General features: G+C 52.2%; 5 protein-coding genes across 8 annotated transcripts; 1 reads left to right on the forward strand and 4 right to left on the reverse strand.

Annotated features, from left to right (window-relative positions):
* LOC9638268 (AP-1 complex subunit sigma-1) lies at positions 1-3,719 on the reverse strand. Of its 3 annotated transcripts, XM_024678164.1 has the most exons (10): positions 3,199-3,719; positions 2,960-3,049; positions 2,828-2,901; positions 2,721-2,770; positions 2,602-2,670; positions 2,507-2,538; positions 2,291-2,362; positions 2,196-2,227; positions 2,077-2,134; positions 1,339-2,026 (listed from the first exon to the last, which is right to left on the reverse strand). In XM_024678164.1, the coding sequence occupies exons 1-10, from the start codon at positions 3,424-3,426 to the stop codon at positions 1,439-1,441; spliced, it is 1,293 nt and encodes a 430-aa protein (XP_024533932.1). In that variant the 5' UTR covers positions 3,427-3,719; the 3' UTR covers positions 1,339-1,438. The 3 variants fall into 3 exon arrangements, with proteins under 3 accessions (XP_024533933.1, XP_002973470.2, XP_024533932.1); XM_024678165.1 differs by lacking the exons at positions 2,507-2,538; positions 2,602-2,670; positions 2,721-2,770; ... (1 more) ...; positions 2,960-3,049; positions 3,199-3,719 and adding exons at positions 1-464; positions 538-624; positions 718-753; positions 831-939; positions 995-1,086 and having other exon boundaries at positions 1,164-2,026; positions 2,291-2,325; XM_002973424.2 differs by lacking the exons at positions 2,077-2,134; positions 2,196-2,227; positions 2,291-2,362; ... (4 more) ...; positions 2,960-3,049; positions 3,199-3,719 and adding exons at positions 1-464; positions 538-624; positions 718-753; ... (1 more) ...; positions 995-1,086; positions 1,164-1,250 and having other exon boundaries at positions 1,303-1,345.
* A 116-nt stretch (positions 3,720-3,835) lies between these two features.
* On the reverse strand, positions 3,836-5,509 carry LOC112347402 (protein ANTAGONIST OF LIKE HETEROCHROMATIN PROTEIN 1-like). Of its 2 annotated transcripts, none has more exons than XM_024678163.1 (2): positions 4,005-5,509; positions 3,836-3,922 (listed from the first exon to the last, which is right to left on the reverse strand). In XM_024678163.1, exon 1 carries the CDS (start codon positions 5,503-5,505, stop codon positions 4,039-4,041), a length of 1,467 nt encoding a protein of 488 aa, XP_024533931.1. In that variant the 5' UTR covers positions 5,506-5,509; the 3' UTR covers positions 3,836-3,922; positions 4,005-4,038. The 2 variants fall into 2 exon arrangements, with proteins under 2 accessions (XP_024533931.1, XP_024533930.1); XM_024678162.1 differs by having other exon boundaries at positions 3,893-3,930.
* Positions 5,510-5,559: 50 nt separating this feature from the next.
* Positions 5,560-7,776, reverse strand: LOC9641891. Its single transcript, XM_002973425.2, has one exon. It carries the CDS (start codon positions 7,684-7,686, stop codon positions 5,641-5,643), a length of 2,046 nt encoding a protein of 681 aa, XP_002973471.2. The 5' UTR covers positions 7,687-7,776; the 3' UTR covers positions 5,560-5,640.
* On the forward strand, positions 7,774-9,730 carry LOC9641892 (fructokinase-like 1, chloroplastic). Its single transcript, XM_002973222.2, has 3 exons — positions 7,774-8,719; positions 8,776-9,286; positions 9,353-9,730. The coding sequence occupies exons 1-3, from the start codon at positions 7,793-7,795 to the stop codon at positions 9,538-9,540; spliced, it is 1,626 nt and encodes a 541-aa protein (XP_002973268.2). The 5' UTR covers positions 7,774-7,792; the 3' UTR covers positions 9,541-9,730.
* Positions 9,554-10,672, reverse strand: LOC9638269 (probable serine/threonine-protein kinase PIX7). The gene has a single exon (XM_002973426.2). It carries the CDS (start codon positions 10,670-10,672, stop codon positions 9,554-9,556), a length of 1,119 nt encoding a protein of 372 aa, XP_002973472.2.
* Positions 10,673-11,731: the final 1,059 nt, after the last annotated feature.

Consider the following 11,731-nt stretch of genomic DNA (forward strand, 5'->3'; position numbering starts at 1 on the left):
TCAAATAAAAATCTGATTCGCATTGTTTGTTTGGATGAAACTTGCTTAAATGAGCATTGTTTGCTTGCTTAAACTTTGCAGTGAAGGCGGCCAGAGAAAAAGAAACACCCACAAGCGGCCCTTGTCGCAAAAATGTGAGGAAGATAGTGTTGCCACCCCGGCTTTTCCAAGTAGTTCACGTCGGTGTAGAGCGCCAATGAAAACAACAATGTCGTTGCAACTACGTATCTATAATACCAACAGAATCAAAGACTAGAATGCTTTGCGGCACCAAACTAAAATCTTCCAGGAAACCTTCATGGAAACTGGAAAGGGTTTGGCTGGACGAAGATCCAACTCGATGAAAAAACTCCGAAAGACTTACAAGCTCAGACCACTCTCACTTAAGATGCCCACTTTCACTTGCTGCTTGACGACATCATGTGGGAAATGCCGGTTTCTTTGGCTTTCTCAACCATGGTGTCCTGGAAAAACAATGGCATTAAAAGGGAGAAAAAGAAAGAACAGAGAAAAGGCTAGAGACAAGTTAATGCGTGCCTGAGCAGAAATGACTCGAGCCACGGATTTTTTGCTCGACTCCTGTAGCTCTCCCGACAGCAGTACCTCGTCCAGGATATAATACGCCTGCATACACACACAAAAACGAAAAGAAAAAGAAAAATAAAAAACCACACCAAGTATTGACGTTGCTCTCAAAACTTAAAGTCGCTGGCTGACCTTGTGGAAATTAAAAACCAAGTCGAGCTCGCAAACCTGGATTCCAGAGCGAGAGAAAACAAACATATAAGTAAAGTCTATAGAAGAAGAAGCGAAAGAAAAAAAACGCTTACGTTGCCAAAGTAGCGGTCTAGAACTTCCACAAAGAGGTGTATGACTTCCAAGCAGTCGAGCTCGTTGTCGTCGGCATCAACGCACATACAAAAATACAAGCTCGCATATCTAGAACAAGAACAAAACCTCAAGCGCGTAGAGAGAAAGGATTTGAGCTTCTTACCGCTTGTAGATGACTTTCAAATCCTTCCATTCAATGAAATTGCAAAGCCTGGTTCCTCTGGACAGAATGATGCTCGTGATTTCTCTGATCGCCTGCATTGGATAAGAGAGAGAGAGAGAGAGAGAGAGAGAGAGTCAAAGAGGAAATCAGAGAAAATGTAGGCGCTTACTTTAGGCCGATCTTTCCCTGGATAAGCAGTATACCATTTCTGGAGCCGCACTTTCCCTTGGCGGCTCACGAGGAACACGGCTTGGATCTGCAAGAGCACAAAAGCGTCGCGATCGAATCGATAGGTCGATCGATCAAACCATTCCCGGAGCCTTCCAAATCCCTTTTTAGGGCTCTTCGCATCGCTAGAAATTTCAAATTTAAAACGACCAGTGTGTGAGGAGTGTTTGTTCGCGAAAAACAAAGAAAACAAAGAAGAGAAAAATGTGGCGCTCTTCATTTCTTGGCTTTCTTGAGTGGTGGAGCTCCATCTTCATCGTCGTCGCCATCGTCGTCCTCTTCATCCTCACCTCCATCGGCTCCTTCGCCATCGTCCTCCACTCCACCGTCTTGATCGCTCTCTTCTTCTTCCTCGTCGAATCCAGGAGCACCATCAACACTGGCGATGGCATTGTTGTTTCTTGCAGCAGCAGCGGCAGCGGCAGCAGTAGGAGCAGCGTTTGATCCAACCCCCTGTTGCTGCTCGCCATCTTCCTCCTCTTCTTCTCCATCCTCCTCTTCCTCTTCCTCCTCCTCCTCGCCTTCTTCCTCCTCTTCGTTGCCACCATGGTCGGGATCATCGCTGTCACCTTCGTCTCCACCGCTCTCACCACCACCGTCCTCCTCCTCTTCCTCGTTTTCTACTTCATCTTCGTCGCTCACTTTCTTTTTCGGAGTCCCGGCTCTCACAGCACCACCGGTGTTAGCCTCGCTGCCTCTGCCTCTTGCTGCTGTGAGGACCAGCGCTGACAAATCCTCCCCATTCACAGTCTTCTCGGGATCTTGCAGTGCATTGTCTGCAACACTGGCTTTACATCGGCCATTCTACAAAAAAGCGTATATAAGTTCAGTCTTGTCAAGAATGTAGTCCCTACCGTTTTCTCTTCTACAAGACTAGATATGAGCTGCGGCATCCGTAGTACGCTAGCGTTTCTGGAGAAGCAAACAAATCAGCGAGGGAGAAATTCACTTTAGAATAAAACTTTTCGTATACCTCAGGCAACCATCGCCTTGACCATTAAGCTCCTGTCAAACAAAAGAAATTACGTGTGAAAAAACTTGACAAAAAGAGAGAAATAAAAAGAGTACCGTTGCGAGAGCAGAACAAAAAGCTGTAATCTGCTCCAGGAACTGCTTATCACTCTCAAGTACTGCGGCTTTCTGCAATTCAGCATTTCTCCATCAGATGAAATCGCTGGATCAACGTATCAACGACCACAAAATGAGACGACAGAAAGAAAACGAAACTAAATGTAATTGCAAACACTGCAAGGAAACAGCAATAAACAAGAGCAAAGTTCGTACCTGTTCGAATTCTGGAGCAGCCAGGCATGCCGCTGCATATAAAGAAACATTGATACTGTCAGCGTCGTGGCAATTTTTCCAAAGAGAGTTCTCACATGTTAAAGGATTTTTGTCAAACAGATATCCGTACAACACCTTCAACAGCTCAATACCACGAGTTCCTCCTGCGAAGAAGTGAGAAGAATGATGTCAAACGAAAGCTTGAGCAGATTACCTTCTGAGATACTCTTGGCAAGCTGATGTATCCTGTCGAGCACGCAACATCTGGATACACAAGCGAATGTTACGAAAACCATACATCAGACGAGAGCGAACTCGTACCTTGTGTCTCCATACACAAAGTACTTGCTGGCCAAACAATCTAGGGGAGTGGCAATAGTGCCTTTGCTCTCAATCTGCACAGCATACGAGTTGTTAGAGATGCATAGAAGCTAGAAATTGAAATAGGCTTACCAGAGAGCACAAAATCTTCGCAAAGAGATGAGTTTCAAACCTTCCAGCCTCCGTTCGGACAAGCTTCACGAGTATGTTAAGAGCCATCCTCTGCCAAAGTCGAGGATAAAACAACACGTCGTCAGTTCTCAAAGACTAGCCCATCAAAATCTTACCAACAGATCTCAAAGCTCTCTGGAATCCTAAGCTAAAACGGAAAAAGCACGACTACTAGAACTAGAAAGGAAAGAAATGCTTACTTGTGCCGCTGGAGGTACTCCTGACTTGTTCAGCAGCTCCAGCAAGCCATCCCTGGCTTTGCTCTTGGAACACTCAGCTGCACCATTTGCTGCCTCGTCCTTGTTCCATGGGGCTTTTGCCTCTGCAGTGCTTACGAACACTCCTGCTGCCTCATCAACACAGCCATTCTGTACGACTGTTGTCAAGCCAGCAGCCATTGCCAAAGTAGTCTCCCCCTCACTCAGCATTTCTCCTCCTCCAACAGTAAAAGAAAAAAAAAAATTTTAAAGGACCGCTACCAGGAAACTAAAATCTCCACCTCCCTCACGAAAAACCAGCAGCTGAAGAGACAGAGCTCAGTTCCAAAACTCCATGAGCACTTCCAAACCAGACTGAACCACCATCATCCAAAGCACATCCGCCCCTCCAAACAAAATCTACAGCCGCCGCCGACTCTCTCACTCTCTCTCCTTCAGTGGGATGCCATTCCACGGGAGAAATAGACGATGATCCAACGGCACTCAGCCATCCAGAACGCATATCCCCTGTATATCCTCCACATGTGACGGGTGGGCCTGTTGCCCGAGTCTGCTGTTTTGACTTGAACTTAAGCCACCTCCAAATCCCAAAGATAAGAAAACCACCCGTCCCTGCTTTCCTGCCCGGACATTAAATCTCGGCCTCGTAGGACTGTGTGCTGGATATTCTGCTGCAAACACCGCGTCTTTGTCTAACTTTGCCTTCCTGAAATCCTTCCACCCTCCACAAATGAGTAGAAAAAAAAGAAAAAAAAAAAAAAGTCCGCCCGAGAGAGCCTCCGAAATACCTGCGTAGTGTCCCAATCCTGTCCGACTGACTGACTAGCCGTTCCTCGTTCCATCTACCACCATCTGACCCACGGATCGCACTGGACCTCCTCCAAATCCCATTGCTGTTTGATACTGCCCGACAAAGCCTGCCAAAGCGCTTCGCACGCTCTCCCCGTAAACGTCTGGATCCCCGTCCACCACCGCCGGCTCCCGCTGCTCCAGCTCCTCCTCCACCTCGGGCATCGCCTCCCCGTTGTCGATGAGGAAGTTCTGGAGCACGCACGACGCCGCCACGATGAACGGCAGCAGCTCGATGCTGTCCACCCGCTGCGTCGTCTTGAGCAGCTGCCACTGCTCCTTGAGCATCCCGAAAGCTCGACGCAGCGGCCGCATTGCATGCCTGTGTGCCTTGTTGAAGAGAGCAGTCAGATCGAAGCTCGAGTCCTCGGGCTGGGAGTATGGAGTGATGAGCCACGGCTGCAAGTTGTAGGAGCGGTCTCCGAGAACGTAGCGAGGAATGAAAATGCCACCACCGAGGTCCAGCGGAGGTCCTTGGAGAAGTTCATGGCTCTCTCGAACTCGCGAGTAGAACCTCGTCTTGAGAAGGATGGCGGCGGGAGGGATGCATCCCGGCCAGCCCACTGAGATGTCGAGAAACCGCGAGCGAGAGTCCACCACCCCTTGCATCACGACGCTGTAGTTCCTGGTGTGATCGAAGTAGTCGATCCCCATTTCTCCCGGCGGCCTCTCCACGGCAAAGTTGGTGCAGCCAAGAGCTCCACAGCAGTGTGGCAATCCTACAGCGGCGAACTCGCCGGAGATGCTCGTCAATCTCTCGCTCGACGTCGGGAAATCGAACAGGTGGCCCAGCTTCTCCTCCAATCCCTTGCAAACGTCGTAGAAGGCCTTGGAGCAGCTGCCAGTGCTGATTCCAAACTTGCGAGCTACGACTTTGATGGTCGCGCCGTGAGCCAAGCGGTAGAGCGTCGCGGCCAGCTTTCGATCGGCGGGGATGTCAGCGGGCTCTTGTCTCTCGAGAACCGGGCCTAAAATCTCCAGCAGCCTCGCGAAACTGGCCCGAGACATCCGGAAGCTCGCCTTCCAGTGGACATCGTCACCGCTTTGGAAAACATCGTGAAACCGAGGAGGAGCGATCGTATCCCCCATCGCATGGACGGCCTTTCTCAGGCTCGACGAGGAAGAATGGAGCTGGTGATCATCGTCGCTGGCGATGGCCGGATCAGCAGCGGCGGCCGCGGCATCGCTCGCCGCCGTGAGCGAGAACATAGTCTGGAGCTTCGCGAGCGCGCTGCTGGTAGCCTGCATTGACGATTCCAGGGCGGCCGCAGCATTGCCGGGGAGAAGCACAAGCAAGCTGTGCTCATCCACGAATCGCTGGACAAGAACCACTGCCGTTGCCACTGCTGCTAGCACTACTGCTACCTCTTCGCGGCAGAGCTTGCCCTTGAGCCGTCGCGGGGCATCGCCAGAGCCATCGCCAGCGCCATCGCCGGCCATCACTCCCTCCAGCCCTAAAATGTTTCTCTAAAAGGTTTTCTACAAATCTATCTATCGCAAAACGAAACTTATTAACCTTGTCAAACAAAGAAGAAAGAGTGTGAGAGAGATAGCGAAGAAAAACCATACCGGCGATCAGATCACTCCAAGGGAGAACAAGCTGCGCTGGTGGAGATCACAGACTTCGATCACTCGCGAGCTCGACGATTCACCGTAGCACTCGATGGTGTTGACGAAGTGATGCTTCTTGTCCAGCCCCGCCACCACGCAAATGGATCCGTCCACCACCGCCGCAGCACCGTGAGCTCTCGACCCAGCCAGTGGCTTGATCGTCTCCCACTTCCCAGCGCGAGGATCAAAGCGCTCCACACTCGCCAAGTAGTCGCAACCATCGTGGCCCCCGAGCACGTAGACTTTGTTGTTCCAGGCAGCCGACTGGAACCACAGCCGCTTGGAGCTCATCGGCGGAAGGCTCCTCCAGATGCCCTCGCGTGGATCAAACCGCTCGGCCGAGTCGAGGTAGAGGTTCCCGTCTGTTCCACCGAAAGCGTAGATCGATCCCTCCACCACCACCGGAGAGAATGCGCCTCGTCTCTCCATCATTGGGACCGAAGCCATCCATCCCACCTCCTGATCGAATGACTCCGTCTCCGAGAGGAAGGCAGTGTCGTTTCTACCACCGAGAGCAAAGATCCTGCTTCCAACCACGGCTCCTCCGTGGTATGCGCGAGCTTTGACCATCGGCTTGCTCAACACACTCCAGACGTTTCCTTCCGGATCATACTGCTCGGTCGAGGTCACGTTGGTCTCTCCAATGGTGCCTCCAAACACGTAGATCTTCCCACTCAAAACTCCGGCCGCGGAACACGATCGTGGTGCTAGCAGAGGCGCTGCCTGCCAGAGCTCGCCGCCACGCAGCACGAACTTGTCCACAGAGCGATCTTTCCCTTCGCCACTGGAGCCACCGATGAGATACAACGCCTGAAAGGTGGCCAAGCGCTTCACCGCCGCCACCTCGGCCTTGAGCTCTTGGAGTTGCCCCGACAAGCTGATGCTCACGTTGGCAAGCTCCAAGTTCTTGGCTCGGACAGCATCCAGCTCCTTGAGACACTCCCCTTTCACTCTCAGCTCCTCCATCGTCTTGCCCAGCCGGATCTCGGTCTCACGCATCTCCGCCACAGCGTCGGAGCACAGCCGCAAGCTTTTATCCACCGCTTTCGCGACGGAAGGATCAAACTGCCCTCCGGAAGCTAGCATCAAGCTCCCCATGTCGGTAGGCATCGCGGCGCCAAAGATGATCTCTTGAGACGACGAGGAAGCCGAGACATTCTTGTCCTCGGGAGGATCGACAACCTTGAGCTTCTCGAGGATACGATCCAGCACTGTCGAATTGTCCTCGGACTGGAGAGCCTCCTGGACCATGAGTTGTGCTGTAGGAACTGCCGGAACAATGTACTCTTGATCTGCATCACTGGAAGGTGGTGACGGCGCTCGAGGACCCGGAGGAGGAGGCGGCAAGTTCTCGGACTTCACAGCTGCTGGCGGTGGCGGTGGTGGCGGCGCCGCTTGAGGAAGAACAGCCGGAGGAGGAGCTGCTACCACTTGCTTCCACGCCGTGGGAGCTTTGTTGCTTGGCGGCGGAGGAAGAGGAGGAGGAGCCACCACAGGGCTCTTCGAAGAAGATGCTACCTTTCCCTTGGTGAAGAGTCCCACAAGCTCGTGCATTTGCTTCCTGGTAAGCTCGAACATGAATCGCCCCGCGGAGACGTAGTTCTCCTTGATCACTCTCGAGAAAACCTTCTCCGGCAGTGGAGCGCACTGGATTTCCAGCCGGACACGAACCTGGCAGGGGTACTTCGTCGGCGCGCTACCGTTGGGGCTCCAAGCGTGAGGATCGATCGAGAGAGCGCCCTTGCCGGTGGCCGCGAAGACGCCGTGGAGCGATCGATCGTCGTAGTTGAACAAGAAGAGGGGCATCCCTGCGTCGATGTGCTGGACGTAGGCGATGTGTGGCCGTGGCAGTCCGAAAAGATTCTTCCTCAGGCACTCCTCCATCGTCTCGCCGTTGCAAACGAAGATCACCGCGCCAAGATCGCGCGGATGGAGGCCGCGGTGATGGAATGCTGCGCCATTCCATGTCGTATCGACGAGGACCGTGTGAGTGTGGCGACCGGCGCCCATCCGTGCTCGATTGATCGATCCCTAGCACCTACATTTGCCTAGAATCCCTTACATTCGAAATATTTCAAACGTCTTTAGGGTTTATAAGGTTTTTGGATGTCGAGCGATGGCGGTCGGAGCTCCACCGTTCGTCTATGCCGGTAATGTCTCCTGCGCGCTCCTCGGCCGCTGTAGATTCCAGAGAAATCACGGCGCTAGGGCGATGGTGGAACAGCCTGATGCCGCTCCAGAGGAGAAGAAGCCCAGGAAGAAGAATGCGGCCAAGAAATTGGCTTCCGAGGGCTCTGGGGCTCCCCGCCGGAAGAAATCTTCATCTTCTTCTTCCGAGGTGGCAAGCAGTAGCGTTTCCCGGAGAAGAAATCCTCTCACAGGTAGTGGTAACGGACAGGATGAGGATTCTTTGATCCAAGAAGGCAAAGAAGATAGATTTCTATCTAGCAGTGGAGCTGTGGAGGTGGAGGTGGAAGCAGCAGAGTTTGAAGATCCAGAAGAGGTGGAGAAGAGGAAAAGTTTCTTCCGGAACCCAGCGCGAAGGCTATGGAAGAAACAGTTTCCATGGCTGGGAAGGGAGTTCGAGGAGACTTTCGTGAAGCCTAGGAACGAACCAAATCCTCTGGTTTGCTGCTTTGGCGAGGCGTACAAGGACTTCATTCCTTCCGTCCGGGTGTGCGTAAAGCAGATGGACGAAGATGCCTACTCTACGTGGAAAGGCTTGCAGTGGATGCCTCCGGAGTTCGCACGAAGCCCAGGGACATCGCCTGCCAATGTTGCTATCTCGATTGCTCGTCTCGCTGGGAAGGCAGCCTTCATTGGCAAACTTGGCAATGACGATCTCGGCAAGGAGCTTCTCGAGACTCTACGAGAAAACAAAGTCGAAACCAAGGGCGTGATAGTCGACCAGCTACGTTCCTCGTCTCTGTCAAGGTGGAAGATTGAACGGCTTGGGAAGCGCAAACTATCCATGCAATGCCTACGCGAGAGCGCTGAAAACAACCTTGACATGTCCGAGGTTAACATGGACATTCTCAAGGAGGTAAGACATTTGCTTTTGTTCTAGGTGTGAGACTCATGTTTTTTCTTGTCTCTCAGGCGAAACTTTTCCATTTCTCATCGATCAGCTTGACAACGGAAAAAATGTGCTCGACACTCATGTCCGCTATCGATGCTGCCCGAGGCTTTGGCTCGCTCATATTCTTTGATGTGAACTTCCCTCTTCCATTCTGGATATCACGAGACGCGACGTGGGAAGCTATCGAGAAGGCGTGGACGAGCTCGGACATTATCAAAATCAACAAGGTGGAGCTTGAGTTCCTGATTGAAGACGAAGGCTTAGCGATGAGGCTTCTTGCTAAGGACTCCATAGCTTCATCATGGGAAGAATTTCAGGCCCGGAAAAATCAGCGGTTTGAGTACCACTACACCCTTGAGCAGATTGCTCCGATATGGCGTGACAACATCAAAATTCTCTTCGTCACGGATGGTACGTACAGGATTCATTACTATACTCCAAAGTTTCACGGCGACGTTGTTGGCACGGAAGATGTGATTGTCTCTGCTTTCAGCTGCGACAGAACAGGGTCTGGTGACACCATCTCTGCCGGTAAGTTATCCGCTCGATGTGTTTGTATAGTTTTTATACTAACTACCATCGTGTTTTCCATTTCAGCGATTATCAGAAAGCTGGTGGCCCAGCCTGATATTTTCGAAGATCAGGACCGGCTTGAGAGGGCCTTGAGGTTCGTAGTTGCTGCGGGAGTTATATCTCAGTGGACTATCGGAGCTGTCCGAGGCCTTCCGACTGAAAGTGCAGCACAGAATCTCACAGAGCAGATGTTTCCGCTCACCCAGATTTAGGACCATCGCCGGCTCACGTGTGCAGCAGCAAAGGTCGCAGCCAAGCCTCCACCCGTATCATGTCCGGTCTCTGCATGGGATCTCTCTGAATACACTTGAGAGCTGTCTGCTGGATCGTTCGTGCCTGACTCCCGTTGTACGACTTCTCCAACTTGGGATCCATAAATCGTTTCAGCTTTTGCTTCAGCAAGGCCACGGGATTCAATGCCGCGACGTCCGTTTGTCCGGAGAGCAGCACGCAGAGTACAACTCCGAAGCTATACACTTCGCTTTTGGTCGTCAAGGCCCCTCCAGAGGACACTTCTGGTGCAGCATAGCCTCGAGTATTTGTGATCATCTCGTCGGGGCGGAAAATCGGCATGGAAGTGAGCTTCACAAATCCGGTGTCCGCAATATAGGGGGTGCATGTCGGGGGTGAATCGTCAGTGGCTTCTTCCAGCAGGAGATGGACGTTTTCGGACCGGATATTCCCATGGAGAACCGCCGTCACCACGCTGCTTGCTGGCCCATTACTCGTCGCCGCTGCTTCTCTCGAGTAGTGAAGCCTGGATAGGCCTCTCGCAACCAAGGCGGCAACTCGGCAGCGACAGCTCCAACTCAGGCTGGAATTTCTGAGCACGTCAGTGAGGCTCCTCAACTTCGGCATGAACAGTAGCAGATATGAGTGAGTGAGGCTGAAGCCCAGGAGCGGCAGGACGTTGCATCTCCGAAGAGATCCAAGGTTGACAGTTTCCTGCCGGATTTCCGCGGATTCTAGGTGTGTAAGCAGGTCAACGGCCTTGGTGAGCTCCAGTTTCCGTATCGACACCTCCTGCATACTGTCGGGGCCAAGCCGCAAGCAGCCATGGAAGCTCACTCTACCGGGCTCCTGGAGCTCGAGGAGATTCACAGCGACGTCCTCCATTGCGAACTCCTGGAATTGGAACCACCATAGCTGTTGCTGCGCCTGGATCTCCAGCTCAAGAGCGGCGGCCGCGTCTTCTTCGTCGTCAGACTGACCGGGACTACCGCGTCTGGTAGTAAGTCGAGAAAGGAACAAACTTACCAGGACTGGTGGCACCAAGATTATGGATCCCAGTATGCTCACCGAAGCTGCCAGGTTCTTTGCGCCGCTGTGAGCAATTGTGGTCATGGCTACTGCGAAGGCTGCCACAAAGGAGACGAAGCAAGTTGCTATCATAGCCGCATCCTTGAGCCTGGTGGTGTTGCTGCTGCTGGTACTCGTGCTGCTACCTCGCCTGACGCAACACCAGGGCATCCTTGATGGCAAAAGTGGTGAATTATTACCATATGATCCAGCTGCGCTTCTTCCTCAACTTGGAACCGGATGACTGCACACCCCCTTGCTCAGAGCTCTTCAAGAACAAGGGAATGAGGAGCTTTTGCAGCACGAAAAGCAGCCGCAGCAGTAGCAGCAGCAACAGCAGCGGTTGTGGCGAGCAGCAGGGAATTATGTGCAGATTGAGACATGAAAACAAACGCTGGTGACTTTCCTTGGGGAAGGGAAAACGATTTGTGGGGGAGCAGAGGGTATCTACGAGCTACAAAACAACTTGAATCAGTCAATCTGATAAGAGGTCGGCACACGGAAAATAAGAGGTTTTGGGGAAAGCAGGCAGGAAAGAAAAAGAGGCGCTCAGAAAGGACTGACTTTAGAGGACATCTATGCAATGCGGGGGCCAAGAATATGGTAATGCACGCAACACTGTTGAGCCTCACTCGGCCTTTTCCGTGTTGCTGGAGCGCGACCTCTTCTCTGGAAGAATCTCAAGCATTTCCAAGGTACGCTTTTTCTTTTGCCATTTGTCGGCGGTAAGCGCGAGGTTAACCAGTTTTCTTGGTTTCTTTTCCATTCGCTAGAGTTAGTCAGCTGCTCTCAAGTTTTTAAACTTCGTATCCTGCTTCTAACTCTTTCGCTATTCCTGCGCAGCTTGGTCAAAAGGCGCAAAGGTGGCAGGCATAAACTCCTCACGATCGATTATCCTGGCTCCACGTTCGCCGATTGCGACATGCCACCATTCTGCGCTTTGCGGTTGCGTTTGCGATTGCTGATGCAAACAAACAAAATACCGTAAGTTATAAGTTCCCAGACGTAACTTTGGTGGCCTGCGAACTAACTTATCTGCTTTTGTCTCGTCAGCTGATGAAGCGCTATATGCCTATGGCTTGCGCTGTTGTCAATATCGCACAC

The sequence above is a fragment of the Selaginella moellendorffii genome, unplaced genomic scaffold (assembly GCF_000143415.4).
Source record: "Selaginella moellendorffii unplaced genomic scaffold, v1.0 SELMOscaffold_21, whole genome shotgun sequence".
NCBI lineage: Eukaryota > Viridiplantae > Streptophyta > Lycopodiopsida > Selaginellales > Selaginellaceae > Selaginella > Selaginella moellendorffii.